The sequence below is a fragment of the Hesperophylax consimilis genome, chromosome 16, assembly GCF_061612785.1.
Source record: "Hesperophylax consimilis isolate HC1 chromosome 16, BYU_Hcon_1.0, whole genome shotgun sequence".
Taxonomy (NCBI): domain Eukaryota; kingdom Metazoa; phylum Arthropoda; class Insecta; order Trichoptera; family Limnephilidae; genus Hesperophylax; species Hesperophylax consimilis.
The window spans coordinates 27776175-27796519 of record NC_142851.1 but is presented as its reverse complement, the minus strand read 5'-3'; the positions used below and the strand labels follow the sequence as shown (position 1 = coordinate 27796519).

Below are 20345 nucleotides of genomic sequence, written 5' to 3'. Positions count from 1 at the left end.
TCTTTCGCACACACTAAATAATAATAGTTAAAAATGAGACGAATGGTGCCGTGCCATTTCGTTGTGATTCTAAAAGTGCGCCAATATAGGTAAACACGTGCATTATTCAACGGAATTCGAATAAAATATTTGCCAGATGGGTTTTCAAACTTTGACAAAGGATAAAACAGTGGTGACATGTGGTGAAAATATGAATAATAATTTTTTTATTAAAAAAAACGTTACCGGACAGCAAAGTGCACATAAGATTTTTTACTCCAAATATGCTAAGGAATAGCTGGTTAAAGTTTGTCGGGTACGTGCCGATACACCCTGTATAATACACAAATAAGTTACAATACGATTACAACAAGTTCTCTTAAGCTAAACGAGAAAAATATTTTTCTTATGGCGCCCTATTCTGTTAAATATCCTTTGACCGGACAAATTTGAGACATTTTGACATGTCAATCAATATACATATAATTTTACAACAAAAATTCCATACATCTAAACCTTTTCCTTGTTTCCTTTGTAATGGACCTGTTTGGGGTAAAGGAACGTAAAGAATTTTTTTTTTCATAAATTAAAATACGTTCAGAGAATAGGGAGGAACGAACAGACTATGGACATCTTTGGGACATGCTAGAAGCTTTATTATAGAAACCTACGTCGGTAATAGGTGTTAACCACGTAATAATTGAAAAGGGGCGCGTTGGGTTTCAACGAATCAGACCATTCCCAAAATCAATTAAATAATTTTTCGCCAATCACGGAGACTAAGGGCGGTCTAAAGACACGAAACACTCTAGGTTGATTTACTGTTGAGCTAACCTTGGGATCCGGTCTCACGATGCGTGTAAGGGCACTTGGAATTCGACGATAAATTTGCATTCTAAGGTAGAAACGAAGCGATACCCAACCATCGATAACGAAACAGGGGGGTGACGGTTTGGCGAAAGAAGATGGTTTTTTAGAATGTTTTGGTCCAGAAGACATATTACGAGGTGATCCTCATAGAGAGAATTGTTTACGATCGCTGAAGTCCTGAGTGCTATTTCAAGTGTTGACAATGGACACGAATTTTAACTTAAGATGGGATGTTTGGCCGAAATTGCCTAATTATATTAACACGGGGGAGATGCAAGTGGGGTAATTAAGAAAAGACATAAAAGTTAATGGGTCGCGAAGTCTTTGATTAACGATCAAAATTTTACGACCTTTTTTGCGCGTAAACAAAGTTACGAGGATAATATATTGAAATTCCTAGATGAAGCGAGAAAAGAGTATATGGGTTGGGCTAAAACTAGACGCGAAAAACTGTAAAAACAGGGATGTACTGGGCGTAGATCGCCGAAAAGAAAGGACCGGAAATCGAAAAGAAACCCGAAAAGTAGTTTAGCTCATGATGGAAGGGGTTTCAACGACTCGGGTAGTGGACAGCGTTGGGTTACGAAAGATTACCAGAAGATATGCGGCGGATATCACGAAAAGAGTCAAAACAGGTAGGCGAAATTACAAAAACGTGTCGGATCAAATTTTGGAACGAATGCCTACGTATGTCATCACCGAGGGGAAGGTATATGTGTCCTGGGATCACCCACGGATCGTGTAGACACCAATCAAATGCTAGAAGGCAGCACACAAGGAAGGATACTGGATTGCGCAAGCGCTGGACATAATAGGTGAAAAGCTTCCGTTAGTTGGGATAATTTATCGATTATATTATCGATATCAATAGCGAATTTCTCGGAAAGATTTCGAAAACAACGATATAGAAATGAGCTACACCTAGTCTATAGGCCGGAAATCAACCAATATTACGGACACAACACGCGTACGAGAAAAAATAATCAAATAATTTTGCGCAATAATCTACATCGCCGAAAATCATTTACGGGAGGGCGCCCGGAAGTCAGGTCACCGAGTACACGCCTGTACCCGTCTCGGCAGGGTGGTAGGTGTCTACCTCAACTCGGCAGGCGGGAAACAAAAAACCCTGAAACGGGGTTATGCAATTCTAAACTTAACGGGAAGTGAAACCTCGAATTCATAAAGGCGAAAGTCGCACAAATTTTAAGTCGATTTATTCGAAAAAACATTATTAAATAGCGTTGTTTAGTCGATTTATTCGAAAAAACATTATTAAATAGCGTTGTTTGGAGAAAATCGGGGCTTTTTCGTTTTAACTTGGTTGGAGTAACTCTCAAGATCTCGGTTACTGTATGCTCAGTCATAAAACAATTAACAACGGCGCTAACACAAAAAAGGTAGCGAGGGCCCCATAACGGACCTACCAGAGGTTTAACTGATAGCGTTCGGCCTAGGGAGAAAGATAAGATATAACGTCAAGTGAGACAGGGGCGGATTGGGAAATCTTTTGTAGAAAAAAAATAAATATATATAAAAAAAAAATAACATAAAAGGTAAAAGGGATTAGGAGTTTTTAACAATTTTAACAACAAGAACAGAGCAGTGGGGAGCAAGTGAAACCTAGGAAGGTTTGAAAAAAAAATGTATTATTGGCGAGTTCAAACGTGTTCTGCTGCTAAGTTGATGGAACAATAATAGCTGACAATAGCTTATCTCCGTATCTACTCCCACTATTATTTTTCCAGAAGGGAGCTGTGATGGACTCGCCCTGGGATAAATTTTTTTATTGTTGATTTATTATGGTGGGAAAGAAATTTTCAGTTGGTCTCACGACATAGGAGATTACCAGATGTTGGACAACTGATTTTAAAACAAGTGTTTAGATTTATTAGGGTAGAGAAAAAAAAATAGGAACATGCACTGTATCGGCAGAGACCTCCGTGATGGTGGTTGATAATAGTAAGCCGAGCTAAAATGCTGGTGGGCCAACACGCCACTGGACTGGGGGTAGTCAAGTTTCATCCTTTGAACAAAGAGTTAGACATTTCACTGGAGGAGTAACAATTTATTGGTTTTGAGACGATACTAACACGGGGGAGATGCAAGTGGGGTAATTAAGAAAAGACATAAAAGTTAATGGGTCACGAAGTCTTTGATTAACGATCAAAATTTTACGACCTTTTTTGCGCGTAAACAAAGTTACGAGGATAATATATTGAAATTCCTAGATGAAGCGAGAAAAGAGTATATGGGTTGGGCTAAAACTAGACGCGAAAAACTGTAAAAACAGGGATGTACTGGGCGTAGATCGCCGAAAAGAAAGGACCGGAAATCGAAAAGAAACCCGAAAAGTAGTTTAGCTCATGATGGAAGGGGTTTCAACGACTCGGGTAGTGGACAGCGTTGGGTTACGAAAGATTACCAGAAGATATGCGGCGGATATCACGAAAAGAGTCAAAACAGGTAGGCGAAATTACAAAAACGTGTCGGATCAAATTTTGGAACGAATGCCTACGTATGTCATCACCGAGGGGAAGGTATATGTGTCCTGGGATCACCCACGGATCGTGTAGACACCAATCAAATGCTAGAAGGCAGCACACAAGGAAGGATACTGGATTGCGCAAGCGCTGGACATAATAGGTGAAAAGCTTCCGTTAGTTGGGATAATTTATCGATTATATTATCGATATCAATAGCGAATTTCTCGGAAAGATTTCGAAAACAACGATATAGAAATGAGCTACACCTAGTCTATAGGCCGGAAATCAACCAATATTACGGACACAACACGCGTACGAGAAAAAATAATCAAATAATTTTGCGCAATAATCTACATCGCCGAAAATCATTTACGGGAGGGCGCCCGGAAGTCAGGTCACCGAGTACACGCCTGTACCCGTCTCGGCAGGGTGGTAGGTGTCTACCTCAACTCGGCAGGCGGGAAACAAAAAACCCTGAAACGGGGTTATGCAATTCTAAACTTAACGGGAAGTGAAACCTCGAATTCATAAAGGCGAAAGTCGCACAAATTTTAAGTCGATTTATTCGAAAAAACATTATTAAATAGCGTTGTTTGGAGAAAATCGGGGCTTTTTCGTTTTAACTTGGTTGGAGTCGGTCTTCGAGATCCTTACGTCGTGATATCTTTTGTGTGCCATTTTAAACTAAACTTATAGAGTTTTAAATGTAGTGAAGTTGTGAGTTTAGAAAATCAAGGTATTTTCATGAAGTTAGAGTGCTTTTAATATTAATTGAAATAATTGGAGTGTTTTAAAATTTAATTAGATTCAACCAAAGGAAAAGGGGTGACTCATAATTAGACAATACCAAATTCACGGGTTGGAGTCTCTTGGTTTGGACTAATATAGAACGATGAAACTCAACTGCAGTAATGTTTAATAATAACGCGTGTGCCATTAGAGGAGAAAAAAATAGAGAACCATAATAACTATTAAATGACCTGACGAAAACGGCTAAGACAAAGTTCTAAAAATTTTGTGAAATTGAAGAGACAGCGTACATTAATCAAAAAATAATAATAAAAATCGTGTAGAAACGCGGCGAATGAATTTACTCGGAGAGAAGAATTTAATAAGAGCTAAATACATCATTCGTAAATCACATGTGGACCTTCTGGTCAAAATTAATAATAATTAATTTCCAATATATAAAACGTAGAGTAAATTGCTCATTTGAATTGGGGGTATAGACAGTGTTTTCCTTGCGAACACGGGAAGGATTTTAACGGTCTACACGATATAAGAATTGAGTGAAAAAATCGAAGTGAACGTGGCAGATAATATATGAAAGGTTCTAGGGAGGGGAAGGGGGTTTTGGGTAGATCTCGGCAAATACTTACTTAGATACTCTAAAATAGTCGATAGGGAGAGATATCTAGACTAGGTACAGTGGAGGCCAACAAATACCTATGCATGTCAACTATCAACTTACGGTTAGGGAGGAAGAGATATTCTATTGAAAGAAATGATCCGCTTAAACATTCCGAAATCTAGTATTCGGTAATTTATGTGCTATCTACGGGGCGGCGTATGAAAGTAGAAATTTTAGCTAGAAAATTAGATCCAATATGGTTATAGTTCCTACTGGCGAGTAGACGGGTGACATAGATAATCGATTTCGAATTTAATACGAACCCTTAACGGCTTAGGGGCTTCTACTCATACCTACAGTTCCTGGACGCGGATTAATGTACATGTCGTCGATATCCCGACTGGACTGGTAATATTACGATTTTGGGTGAGTGAACTTGCATGAATATATATTTCCAGAACGTTAAGATTGCGACGAAGATGGGGCTGCAACTGATAAAATAGTATCACATTTAGAACTGTTTGCTTGCTTCTAACAGCTGTGTTTAGCACGAGGCCAATGACCTACTTATTTGTAAGCAGTTAGTGGCGACACACGACCCAAAAGGAAGAAAAGGGACCCCATAAATCACTCGACGTCCGTGCCTGACGACAAAAGTCGTACATTCTACCGAGTTGGCAGCCGCGCAGAGGCACCTCAAATCAACATGGAAGCGACTAGCTGCAACCAACTCATGCTCAAAACAAATAAAAAAACCAAATTAATAATATTTGTATAACCTTATATGTTCACTAACAAATTCCTAAATACCTTTGGCCTCGGCTTAGAACTCACCGTTGGAGTATGTTGTCCGTAAGCTGTCTTGGGAAAGCACACAACTTCCTCGGCTCAGAAGATTTTCTACTTTCCTCATCACGCGATTTCGGGGCGTCAACGTTGTATGGAGAATCACGAAGAGTTCGGAAGGTCATCCCTTTTCGCGGAACCGGGTCGGATGAGAGGACACGAGAGGCAGTATGAAAATTAATGTCAAGTTGGAATGTTTGGGCCTTGGTTCGCTGCGAAGGCGTTTAATTGAACGGGCTCCAAGTCTTTCAAAATCGCGTGGAGGGGACGTCGGCGTGATGAACGAGGGTTCAAAATCGGAGGACGAACACATACTAAAGCGGGGTTTACCCGGAGGTTGATGCAACTCGACTGGAAAACCCTCGAGATCCTTTGCAGCAACCTTCGTGAGGTGGATAGTAGGCCTGGCGGCTAGTGGACGTTGAAAGCCTCACCAGAACAAACCTATTTGAAACATGCACGCGTTTAGCATCATGACAAGGGACGCAATGAAAAATTCCCCTTTTACAGTCAGTAAAGTAGTCCGTTGGAGGAAGCGGGGCGGGGTGATTTGGGATATTCCAACAGGTGCATTATCTCTCCCTCTGACGTGAGCGGTCCGGAGGTGTCAAGGCGACTATAAGAAGAAGTTAGACCAGACCTCGGGGAAAGCCAGACACGTATTGGTTCTTGGGGTTTTGCATTTGGAAGAATAGCGACCATTTCATTTGGGGCAGTGAGGTGCCGACCCAGTTTGCAAAAAAAAACCTTTTTTTCTCGTCATTTAATCCGTTCCCATCTCCTTTTCTCTCGTTTCCACTTCCATCCGCAACACCCAAAGTTTACTAACCACAGCTAAATCCATTTATCTAGTTTCAGTACATCGTTACAGAGGTCGACGAGAGAGTCCCAGTACTTATGCGGAAACAACACACTATTCAACGAAGGGTTTAATAGCCCGTACACAAGAGGGGGGGGGGTACGGTTCTATGTCACAATCTAGAATTTATAAACACGGGGACATTAGGTAAGGGCGGGGATACAAGGAAATTGTAAAGATATGATATAAGCTGTTAGGTCGATTAGTAATAGGGTCCAGTATTCGAAAGTTAGGTGAGACACGTACTCGTTCCTTGTAGAACTCGCTGAGGGTCGATGGACGTTTTCCCCACGCTTTGGCTAAAAAGAACCGGGAGTTACCACAGAAAGGAGACATTAAATACCTACCACCCCATAGCGGGGGGGCTTCGAATTAACAAATCACACAACGTGAAGTTAAGGGATTTATTGTAGATCAACCCCAAAGCGTAGGCCTTATTTTACTGTGTGCGATACCACAGGGGCGGGGAATATTCAGAGTTAGCTAGGCCCAGCACGATATCGTTTTGCAAAAGCGAAACTGAACGCTGGAGAGAAGGAGGTATAAAAACCTCATTCAAGCGAGTTAGGACAATTAGGAGGTCGAGTCAACACACCTTGAAAGCATCAAATTTGTTGGATAAAGTATTATTTATTATTGGAGGAAACTGACAATTTATGTAAGTAAGTTTAACATAATACATGGATAATATCATAAGTATTTACAAAAAAAAAAAAAAATTCTAATACTAGGACATCAAATCCAAATAATAACACCTGATATTGTAAATAAGCAAAGTTTCAAATATATATCATACTCATACTCATGATACAGTTAAATATGACTGAAGGAGATAGGGTCCCATTAGTTCAGTGGTAGAGCAGTGCCCCGGCAAGGCAAGGGTCCTGGGTTGGAGTCCTAGATGTGACCGTATCCTTTTCTGATTTTTCTGTTTCAGATTTTCGTTTAGAAATCGATAATATTGTCTTCAATAATTAATAGCAAAATACCAACGCTGTATTGGCGATCATCTGACCAAACTTTGCTCTGTGTTCAGTTAGCCGGAATAACTCCTCCACACCCGACCACATAGAAAAATTCCTCAGATACCAAAATGTCCTAGCAAAACTGTTGGATAAAGTATTTGCGACCATCCAACCGAACGACTCCCTTTTGTTCAGACAACTGGAATAACTCCACAATTTGAACATCCGACCAGTTAGGAATATTCCTCAGACACCAAACGTGTTGTCGATAAAGAATTGGCGATCATTCGACCAAACTTCTCTGTGTTTAGACAACCGGAATAACTCCTAAACACCTTGAACACCCGACCACTTAAAAATATTCCTCAGACACCAAAATGTCTTACATAATACATCCTTTTGGCCATCCCCTCCTCCTCTTATTATCAGCAGCAAGATTGCAAAATGAAATTGAGTAAAAACACTTACCAAAAGTCTGCATGAGTACGCATCTCCATTCTCCATTTTAACGATAGCCTTTTCTCTATCACTGTTGGCAAGGTTATAATCAGCGATTTTGGCACTGTAGACGACGTTGACTTCATTGTGAACATCAGGTGATGAAATCTCAGTGTTGACAGCGTGCAGGAGTACATCATTTTCTACGATGAAGGCTACATCGCCTTGAAGATTGTCGTGGTTGAAGGTTATCATGGCATCTGAGCTGGCGTCCCATACCTGGAAGGATTTTCGTGGATTATTAACTCAATTATCATATTATAACGTGGAATTAGTGTTGGGTAGGACACAATATCAGAATGAAGAAGGGGGCGGAGGGGATTGGTATAGCTACGCCACTGTGGATTTGTATTGTTTAGGTTAGGTAGTAAAATAAAATAATAACTTTAGTACTAAAATAATAATAATAACATGGCATTTATATAGCGCAGTTTAGTGTCATTTCACTTCAAGTGCGCTTAACTATAACAAACTTAAAAACGGTAATTCAGTATTAGTGGTCATGTTCTTAAAATTATTCCTACAGTGTGCCTTACCCAATAAGGATCTAATATTATAACACTAAATAACTGTTTATACAAAGTGATGACAAAACTAGAATAACAATAACAGCAGGACTGCTTAAGTTTTGTCAGACACATAGTTCCGATATATAGGCTGGCGCCATTCCTTGCAATGCTTTGAAGGTCATTAAGCAGATCTAGGGACCTTGTGAGAATGAACTCCTTCACACTGAATACCTGCATATTATGCTCCACTTTTAATACCATTAAAAGTGGAGCATAATAATGGATATGATCCGTATCTTATTTTGTCAATTTTTGGGTTCCCTATTGTACACACGATAGATCGAAAATACTTTTTAAATGGGTTTGCATAGTAATAGTCAATAAATAATGTTCCTTTTGAATAGTTTTCAGTATTGGAAAACAGTAATATATACAAAAACGTTGCATACTCGAAATGTATTCATGTAGTGCCGATACACCAACCACCTCGCCAACTCACACCTCACGGCTCTAGTACAAAAAATGTAGCATACTCGAAATGTAGTAATGTAGTACCAACACGCCAACCACTTAACTGCTTTGGTACAAAAATGTCCCACGCACGAAATGTAGTGCCAATGCACCAACCACCTCATTTGTAGTAATACAAAAAGGTGGGACAAATACATTTAGTGAGGTGGTGGGACATTTTGCGTGTTTGTATGGGACACTTGTAGTGCCTCTTATATGAGGTACTCAACACTACGGGGAATAGGGAAAGTTTCATGGTTGTTAAGTCGGCGCTAATAAAAAAAATTGTCCAAAGAAGCGAAGCTAGCAGTTCACAATGGAGTGGTGATACCAACCCTTTTGTATGGCAGTGATGTTGTCAGTTGGCAGTTATGGCCTTATGTTGGAACTGGCAGAGGGAGGATGAACGTAGACTGAATGCTATAGAATTCCTGAGGCGTGTGTGTGGTAAAACCATACAATATACATAATTTATTCATATTATTTTACGCCCAGAGGCCGTTTACATATTTACATAAAGGCAGTACAACTTAACATGAGATAGAAATATACATACGAGGGTGGTCTGAAAAGTTTCCGACCTCAACGCAAAGATGGCGGTACTCGTCAATAAAAGCTAGTGAATGTAGTTGTGCATCTTTTGACAGTTACTCAGCGCTCTTGAGGTGATTTCTCATGAAAACGGCACTATATAAATTAGCCAAATATTACTATTTATTATTATTACTCACCAAAGTTTCGGCCATTTTGGACGCGCAGTTTTTAGTTGACAGTCGTTTGAGTGAGTCGATGTGTGAGTTTTTGGGAAAATGGAAAAAATTGAGTATCAAGCTGTTATTAAATTTTTGTTTTTGAAAGGTAATCCGCCTACGCAAATCAAAGATGAGTTGGACTCTATGTATGGAGACTCTGCACCATCATTTACCACAGTGAAATTTTGGGCAGCTGAATTTAAACGTGGCCATAAGAGCTTGGGAGACGATGAACATTCGGGATATCCGAAAACTGGTACTACTGACGATAACATTGCTAAGCTTTACCAAATAGTGTTAGACGACAGCCGAATTAAAGTGAGAGAGAGAGCAGAGGTTATAAAAATGTCCAAAGAACGTGTCTGTCACATATTAAATCAAGATTTAGACATGAGAAAGCTGTCCGGACGTTGGGTGCCGCGTTTGCTCACGTTAGACCAAAAACGTGTTCGAATCAACATTTCCAACGCTCTGTTGGCGCAGTTTATAAAAATACAGTCAAAACAGTGGACTGCAAAGGGGAAACCGGTTCCAAAAAAAGCAAAAACTGTTTTCTAGGCTGGGAAAGTGATGGCGACTGTTTTTTGGGATAGTCATTAAGTTATCTTAATTGATTATCTTCAAAAAGGAAAAACTATTACAGAAGCATACTACGCATCATTACTTGACAAGCTGAAGGCAGAAATTGCGGAAAAAATGGCCACATTTGCAGAAAAAGAAAATCCTGTTTCACCAAGACAACGCGCCATCTCACACCTCAGCGGTTGCCATGGCAAAAATCCACAAATTACGGTTTGAACTGCTTGACCATCCGCCTTACTCACCAGATCTAGCCCCAAGCGACTTCTTTTTGTTCCCTAATCTAAAAACTGCGCTCGGAGGACAGAGATTTTCGTCAAATGAGGAGGCAATTACCTTTGTGAACAATTATTTTGCAGAGAAAAACGCCGAGTATTATTTGGAAGGGTTAGAGAGATGGGAACATCGCTGGGAGAAGTGTGTAGAGTTACAAGGAGACTATGTAGAAAAATAAATAAAAAACTTAAGAAAAAAAAATATTTTTTCATTGTTAGGTCAGAAAATTTTCAGACCACCCTCGTACATAAATGAATTAAAAATAAAAGCAACAAAAATTTGAAGTACAGTAAAAATAACAAAAAAAAAAAAACCATCAAGATATAAAATAACAGCAACAAAAATTTAAAGTACCGTGATCAGAGAATTACAACATTATTGTTTCGGTAATGGTTCGATATTGGTTTCGCATAGTACAAAACTGCTATATCGGGGAATTAGCTAGTTGCAGGAGTTCGGAACTGTCCGAATTGAATTTTAATATTTTATATAAGTTAATTTGACGTGTTAATAATGTGGAGATCCGGAAAGACTACAAGGCTGATGTTAGTATAATGGGTAAGATTAAGAAAGAGAGGTTTAGATTGGCAATGTAAAGCAGGTGAACGAAGAAAGGTGTGTAAGGAGAATATGTGACGCAAAAGCAAATGGAAGAAGTCAGAGACGCCTGAGGCATGGCACGATCAAGTCAATCAAATACTCAAGCCAGGTTATGTCAAGTGTCAGAATAACAGAAGAATATATGTGGATGTGAATCAAGCAAGGAGTGTGTGCCAAAACAAAGTTGTGTGGGGGTCTACCCTCTATGACTACTCCTGAGGGAGAAAAGGTATGTTGGTTAGTTAGTTAGTTGCTATTTGAATGTGACTGGTTTTATCGACAATATGGAAAACCTACCTGCATATTTTTAACAGCCTGACACCTCATCTGCTCGATGTGCTTCCACGCTCCGATAGAAGTCATCAACTTCTTTGTGCTGTGGTTGAGCGCCGTGACCCGGTTGCTGAATTCCTCCTTCAGTGTGAACTTCTGCTCTGGACTCCCTTCCAGGAGCAGGATCCGCTGGGACGCTAGCTTGGGATTCTTGGCTGAAAGAAATAGGTTTTGAGGTTAGGTTAGGTTAGGTTACTACATATTTATAACAGAAGAATCTATGAAATACCTGATCAACATGGCTGTCGCATATGTGATCTATCGGCATTCCCGTAAGTGGATATCAAAAAAGTTTTACTGACAAACAAACATTTTGAAATGGAAAATTGGGTATTTTAATAATTTATTTATTTATTTATTGCATCTCACTATACATAAAACACGTTTTTTTCACATAAAAATCAACCTCACTAGGACTAAGCCTGTATCGAGGTTAACTATTTACGAGGTGAATTATTTCGTCAAAATTAAAATCGATTGTTCACTTGGCAGCCATTGCGTCAATAATGCGAAAGTTTTAAGGTTCGTTATTTCATCTCTTATTTAACCCAAAATATGAACCCATAATAGGATCTAAGGTTCTCAGTTTGGGTTTAGTTAAAAAATAAATCAAAATGAGCCTAAAACAACTTATTTTAATATTATTACAGTGTGGAGATGTTAGAGCAGTGTTTCCCACAGTGGGGCATAACGCCTTAGAGGTGGGGCACCACGCTTCAGAGATGAGACACGTAGGCATTCCACATAAAAGGGGGATACTCATCGGTTTTACAAAAAATGCCTTAAATGTACAAAATTGAAATATACGCCAAATTGTACTTAACTCTTTGCACGCGGCCGTATCAACTGTTGTTACGGAAAAAAGTCTATACTCACACGCGGCTGTATCAACAGTTGATACGGCAACTTTTACGGCCGATATTCCCGCTCTCTTTCGTCATAAATGTATTTCTTGCTCACTTGGACATTTGTAGAACTATCACGATGCTGACATCTACAAGAATTTCTCAAAAATAAAATTGTATTTCATAAAAAAAGATCGATAACCAAGTGCGCCTCTTCGCGCCTTTTAGTCCTTTAGTTTACATTTTTGTCAACGGATGGCGTTAGTACTAGTTTGTCATTCACAACTTTTCATAACTAAGAATGATAAGTGATCATGGTGTCCCACTTGTGTCTATAAACACAGTGGCCTAAGTACACACACACCGAGAGTGGTTAATTTATGACGCCGAGTGAATGGCGGGACCACATTCAAAAGATACGGTACGTCTTTGTATGAAATTTTATGTTTTTGTTTTTATAATTATCTAAGAGTGTTGACACACGAGGATTTGTTTTCATATTGTGGAGAATAATCTGTTTTGTCTATATAGTCCAATAAATCATGCAACAATGCTATAATTTGACATTTAATTGCATGCATAGGTATTTGAAAATATGTACCGCGTACGGGTATAGATAAAACGGAGCAAATTAACGCGTTCAAAAGGTTAAAATAGAATGAAATCTGTTACAATTTCAATAATTATCTAAAAACACAGAAACTGTGCAGGATGTAGCTGTAGATATTGTATTGGTACAATACATCTACAATATACTGCTTAATTGTTTTATACATAATGTATAAGTATAATGAGGAAATCTATAATTGGTTTCTCAGTTAAGTAAATTGCACATGTATAAACCAACCAAGTAACTGTTAATTTTCCTAAAATAAAATAAATAATTACAATTGCGAATTGAGTGCGAATGTGTCTTCTCAAGCTTGACCTTTGTGAACATGAATAGTTACACTAAGAAATTGAGAATGGTTTATCCTAAATATGAGTGATAATGTGTTTCGTTAAATTTGACTTCCATAAACATAAATAATTACAGTAAGAATGGTTTTTCTTTAGTATAAGTGCTATTGTGTCTCATTACACGTGACTTCTGTAAACATGAATTATCGCAGTAAGAACATGAACATGGATGATCTTTAGCATGAGTGCGAATGTTTGCCATTAAGCTTGACTTCTGCGAATATGAATAGTTACAGAAAGAACACGAGAAAAGAGACGGTTTTTTTTTTAAATATGAGTATGAGTGTGTCTTATTATGCTTGACCATGAATAATCACAGTAAGAAAATAAGAACAAATTTTCCTTAGAATGAGTGAGAACGTGTTGCAATCTGTGAGTTCTGTGAAAATGAATAATGACAGTAAGAAAATGAGAATAGTTTATCCTTAGTCCTCGTATGAGTGAACACGTATGCCATTAAATTTGGCTTGCGTGAACATGAATAATTACAGTAATAACATGAGAACGGTTTTTGCTCAGTGTGAGTACGAATGTGACATTAAGGTTATTCTTAAAATATATTTAGAAACTTTACACCGATAGATGGCGTTATTTTCAATATTGTCAATTAAAACTCTTTTAACGCGTTATGCTTTTTAATATTGAGGTAAGTTATTGGTTCGCGCATGCACATAAAATATATTTTACAAAACGGCAGAAAAACACACAATTTTATTGTAAAACCAACACGCACAGAAAACATTTGGCGCGGAAGAATTTTAATACCAAACCAAAAGATATTTGTAAAAAATCGTGCATTTCAAAATTTCTACGGTAAAACGCTCAAGTCTAAAAGAGAAGGATGATAAAAGTATTGTTGAATTCAGTAATTTAAATCGTCGCTTGGGGAGATTGAATTTTTTATAAAAAGCGCTGGCAAAGTAACAAAGCATATGGCGCGTTGCTGGCCTTAACTGGACCTTTTTTTTAAAGGCCGCTTGCACGACTTACTATGGCCATGTACATTGTACAATCCATAGCGTAATAAGAATATTATCACTCTAAGATACAATCCTACAAACTTCGGGAAATCGAGAGAAGTCCGTTTTACATGGTTACCGATAACGTATATATTTTGTACTGGTGATTTATAACTTTTTCAACGAAAAAGCTGGAGTTTTTTAAACTTTGGAATTACCTTTTTCAGCCTGTAAAATTTAAAAAAATATCGACTTACCTATCGGTACCTATCGCATCTAGAAAAATCTTCAACAGTATTTTTTTCTTATACGGAAGTTGTTTCTCATTCAAAATAATGTACCACCTCTCATAGTTTTTTTATATCTTCCCTCCACGTAAAATCATGGAGATGTATCCGTAGTCTCACTTGCTCTATTATTATTATTATTATATTTTTTAGTAATTTTAAGTGCTTCCGTGTTGTTCCCTCGAGTGTTTTCTCTTGGGGTAAGAATAATCTCGTCAAATTTAATGTTTCAAAGACCCAATCATGTCTGATCACGTCTAAAAGGGATCGAAATGACAATCTAGTCTCCTACAACGGTAGCAATGTACCGAAAAAGCCCTCCATTGATATGTTCGGTGTATCTCTAAGTGACCAGCTCAGGTACGGGGGCTCCATTGAAGCTGTACAGGGCCCGCAGATACTTTAATAGTGCATACATAACTGCTAACCTTGTACTAATCGCAAGTGCGCCCCACGGTTGAATAGCAGCAACCTCTGGTCAGGAGCCCCAAAGTACCTGAAAAAAACCCTCGACTCTGGGCATAAACTGGCGGTCCGTTTGATAGATTCTCTAGTCTTCACAAACAGATTGCAATTTTTAGAGCACAGGCGTCGGGTAGGAATGCTATTCTTGTTTTACCGGTATTTCAATGGAAGATGCTCCGAGGAACTAGCGTCATTGATCCCCCGGCACCGGTGCATAGTCGGGCAACACACCAAACGCGCGCCCAACATGTGTACACGGTTGACATTTGTCACATGAGAACGGGTCGCCGCTTGCGACTCTTTCATGAGTTCAACAGCTCGGCTGTGGAACGATTTGCCGGCCTCTATGTTTCCTCTTTCCTACAACATGGGTCTCTTCAAGACCCATGTTCACTCCTTACTCTCCTTAAAAAAAACCCTCCTCACAGCATCTTCAAATATGACATAGGCCCTGAGGGAAATTATTTTCCTCAAGGCCTCCTGTGTGGAGTTAATTTTTAAAAAAGCGCTTGTCCACGTAAAGGCCTTCCAGAATTATCGAACGAGACGTGGTTGATTTGAACACAAAATTCGTACACAAAATGTCTTGTCGTGTTAAATGGGCTTTACGACAACAAGCGATGTAGGTACATACCTATTTATTAACCATGACCTATCTTGGTGTTTCTTTGCATCTAATATGTTTTGTGTAAGTCAAAACGTTATATCTGTTCGTATATTTGTACGCGGCGTATGTACCGAAACAAACTAAGTGGTTAGAATTACCAGATGGAGAATCAAATTCGTCGTGCCGCTAGGCCTTATCGCTTTTGGTGCGTTGATACTAGAGCAGTCAAAAAGGGGACCACACCGCATTTATTTTATTTTTATTGTAGCTATATAAAATTTACAAATACATGATAAGAATAGTATTTTATAATAAAAATCACCTTGTGCACAATTTTATACTATCTTTATTTAGATACAAAATAAAATCAAACCATATTTTATCAGTGTTTATGTTGTTTATTTATTTAAAAACGTAAAACTTCCTTCTTCAATCTTTGCAAATTCACTTTGTGGTGTCATTTTTAATATAATGAAACAATACCTTTAGTTATAATTATCCTGACGAAGAAACCATCGGTGTCGAAATATGTCGGTAAATTTTAAATATAATTAGTGGTGTATATATATTTATTTATTTATTGAAGTAAAACTTCTTTAGGCGTGCTTGACTTGCTTGGGGAATAAACTGGCAAATGGAGTGGAGTGGAGGAGTATGTCTACCTATGTATATGTACTTTTCTTGGCGGTGAGTCTAGAAGGTTCTGGATGGTTTGCAAATGCTTTAGAAAATTGTGGAAGGAGAAAGTTCTAGAAGCTGGGTACCCCAGCTAGTAAAGAATAGATTTTTTATTTTTATTCATTATTTTCATTATCGGATACATCAGTAATTACTGTGGATGATTTTAAGACCGAGACAATAGGGCTATGGTATGAGAAATTAGACACATATGTTTTCGAATGAAAATTAGAAAGATATTTAGAGAAAACTGCATCGATTGTTGTTCCGTGTCTTGTGGTAGGTCACTTCAATTGTTTACACTTTTTCGATAGTTTTTTATAACATCTCAAACCCGTGGCAAGTGGCAGACAGATAATGTTATGCTAGAGTATATTGGTACCTACGTAGCTCGATCTATGCATTTTATTGTTTAGTACATAAAAATAACTAGGCGAGTCTATCTATAGTAATTTTTACAGATTCAAGAAAGTTCTAAATTATTAAAGTCGTCCTTGTTATCGTAAGACAGTTAATTTAGCCCTTTTACTGTAAGCCTCCGTCGCAAATATTCCGTGCGCTCGTAATACTGGAACATTTATAAAAAAGCGAAAACATTATTCTATCAGCATAAAAAACCATTCCATGCAACTTGACATTTTTACTACAAATGCATCTAACTAGGTACTTTAGAATCGTAGGAATGTGTTGCAAACGTTCTTGTGAAATATATATCGGAACTGCTCCCACAGAAGTATATCTCTTCTGGTGTACGGACAGGCTAGAGTAGCGTTTTTACCTACTTGTGTCACTAACACTTACAGTAATTAGATGAAAAATAATGACTTTTGTTAATGTAATTACTCGGTTATTATAAGTAATATAACAGTAAAATTTGCGTTCGCGCAAAAATCATTATTAGTATTATTTTTCAGTACTAAAATAAATAAAATATTATCTGTAGATTTTGAATGGGGCAAACAAACAGTTTGTATGAAAATTGCCGCTTACGTTTCACCTTAAGGCTTAAAGAAGAAACTTACACTAAGGATTTCCAAAGAAACTTTGCATGCCAGAAAATTATTACTACCCTTTCCCTCATCTTATTTGGTGGAATGTGGTTTTAGCGCCATAAGTGATTTACTCATTAAAAAACGAAATCGATTGGATATAACTAATAGAGGGGACCTAATAATGAAATTAAAAATTTAATTTAATTTTTAATTTATTTTTATATTTTTTATGGAATAACTTTATTGAGTAAAACCTCAAATTGTAACATTTAATTATTGAAGACAATATTAGCGATTTCTAAACGAAAATCTGAAACAGAAAAATCAGAAAGAGATACGGTCACATCTAGGACTCCCAGAAGAACCTAGAACCCAGGACCCTTGCCTTGCCTTGCCGGGGCCCAGGCAAGGCAAGGGTCCAGTTATTAAAAAAAATGTTACTGGACGGAAAAGTGCCAATAACATTTTTTACTCCAAATGTGCTAAGGAATAGCTGGTTAAAGTTTGTCAGATACGTGCCGATACACCCTGTATATATAAACTGGAAGGTGATTTCTGGTAGATAAAGTTATGACGATACTCAAAGAAAAATTACAACGAGTCAACATCTAACTCTGACAATTAACCTTTTAATAAATATTATTTATTGATAAGCCCCATGTGACCGAAGTATTTCAACAGTCGAGTTAGTCCGATAGATAAATGTCTGAGGATGAAATTGTGGTGAATATTTCCTTAACCGCCGCACTTTTAATAAACACAGATTGTGGAAATTACACATCTTTTCAACTCAATTACTACAAGAAACAACGATTACGTCGGATAGATGCTAAAAGATGCATTATAATTACATTTTTATTCAAAGTTCTAAATTTACCTTATAAAATCACTTTTCCGCCATTTCTGACTTTCTTTGTATGCAGTGACACTTAAAAGTTTCGTTTCAATCTAAATACGCATAAATCACTTAAAAACCTAATAACCTATTTTGTCCATGTAAATTGTTATTTATTGTAGTAATTGTTGAAACAAAGTGTAATTTCCAAAATCTGTGCCTAAAAGTGAGCCGGTTAGGGAAATAATCACCGAAATTGCTGTTGATGTGTAATTCCTCGTTATATAATACGAGTATCGATGTGAATATCAATAAATTTATTCAAATATCTAACCTAGTGTGCAAGCCAGGGTGCATCCCACCATCCCACCGCCAGCGATGATGATATCATACTGATTTCCTTTGTCAACATCGACATTTTGCGACGAAGAGATTAACCTCTTGGGAATATGGTTAATTTTCAAGCAATTCCGACACAAAGAACGCAAATATAAAGAGCTTCCGATCATTTTGCCGACAGCTGTCATTTGTTTTCGTTTCAAACTGAAAACCATAGAAAAACGCCCTTTATTTTGACAGCGGGTGATGCCAACAATATAAAACAAAACAGATATAAAAGATAATCTAATCACCTACATTATAAGTTGGTACTTGACAGGTATAACAACGTGATTTATTTATGAAACCATACTTCAAATAAATGGTTTATTTAGGCTTCAAACCATTGATGTATTATACTAGATTAGACTTGTATAGTTAAATCCATTTTAAAAATGACACCACAACGCGTACGTCACAAATATGGAGATGAACTTAACAACCCAACTCTGTTTAAATTCCTTGTACAAACGTTCAAACTCGTAAGCGAAACTAAGGAACAGCGTTCATTTTGTTACCGAATTGTTGTAGTAATTTGAATACAAAACCGTCACCAAAATAACATTATTTTGCTTAACCAGGTCTGAATCAGGTAAAGGACTAATAAATAACACAAAATGATTTTTATTTTCACATTTTAAGTTTTGGATTCTGTACTCTACATATTGAACCAAAACGGGAAACGTACCTACACATATTTACTATTGAGTAGAAGTTTTATGAATTTACAAAATTATTTAAATAAAATAGTACCTATATAATTACACTGGTCAACACGTTTTTTGTCCCTTTAACGAAAGTAGCCAAATCTGACAGGAAATTTCACGCTGATTTCAGATATGTGATTAGTTTTTTTCTATCACGTCAGGTTTTTATGGGTTTTAAGTTTTACTAAAATGTGTATTAATTCATATTTATTCGTGAGTTATCATTGATTTTTTTTATAATATGGCAAAACTAGGCTTGAATGTCATTTGAATCTCACAAACATGAAAGAGAACTATGACAACATGAAGCTGCTGTTAACAAAAATTAAATATGTATAATACGAATGGAAAATATGTGGTTATATAAAAGTAATAGGGCTCCTACTAGGACTGCAAGCGAGATACACAAAGTATTGTTGTTTTCTGTGCGAGTGGGACAGCAGAGACAGGAAAGACCAAGGACTGGCCTACTAGAAAGCACCTTAAACCTGGCACGAAGAATGTTCAACATGCTCCCTTAGTAAAATCTAAAAATATCTTACTTCCACCCTTACACATTAAATTGGGTTTGATGAAATTTTTTTAAAGGCTTGTCTGAGGATGGAAATAGCATGATTTACTTACAGCAAAAGTTTCCTAAGATCAGCGACGCAAAAATCAAAGAGGAAATATTCGTGGGACCACAAATAAGGGAGATCTTGACTGATCCGAATTTTATAACAGTGTTGAGAACAGTCGAGCTAGCCGCTTTGTCAGCCTTCAAGAATGTTGTCGAGAACTTTCTTAGAAGTCATAAAAGTGAAGACTATATCAGCATTGTGTCTGAAATTCTCATGGCCTATAAAATATGGGATGTAACATGTCACTAAAAATACACTTCCTTCATTCTCATTTGAATTTTTTCCCCGAAAATATGGGAGATGTCAGTGACGAGCACGGCGAACGATTTCACCAGGACATTGCGGCTATGGAAAAGCGATGCCAAGGGAAGTGGAGTCCATCTATGCTGGCAGACTATTGCTGAACCCTGCAGAGAGACTCTCAAGATACTCACAAGCGCAAATCAGGAGCAAAAAAAATTAAATTGAATTAGTTTTGAAATTTTGTTAAGTAAGTACCCGTCATACTATGGAAGAATTATGTAAAAAAACATTGTTAAATAATAAAAAAACCTGACCCATAAAATTTTTTTTTGTTTCATTTCGTGTTTATGGATACT

At 37.5% G+C, this 20345-nt stretch overlaps 1 protein-coding gene across 1 annotated transcript in view; it reads right to left on the bottom strand.

Moving 5' to 3' along the window:
* Positions 1–18573, bottom strand: part of Coq6 (ubiquinone biosynthesis protein COQ6, mitochondrial) — a 79793-nt gene extending 61220 nt beyond the window's left edge. Inside the window, exons 1-3 of the mRNA XM_089641089.1 lie at positions 18376–18573; positions 11378–11568; positions 7825–8073 (exon numbers count right to left, since the gene is read on the bottom strand). Coding sequence (XP_089497215.1) covers positions 7825–8073; positions 11378–11568; positions 18376–18568 — 633 coding nt within the window. The 5' untranslated portion in view covers positions 18569–18573. The remainder of the gene's footprint in view (positions 1–7824; positions 8074–11377; positions 11569–18375) is intronic.
* Positions 18574–20345: the final 1772 nt, after the last annotated feature.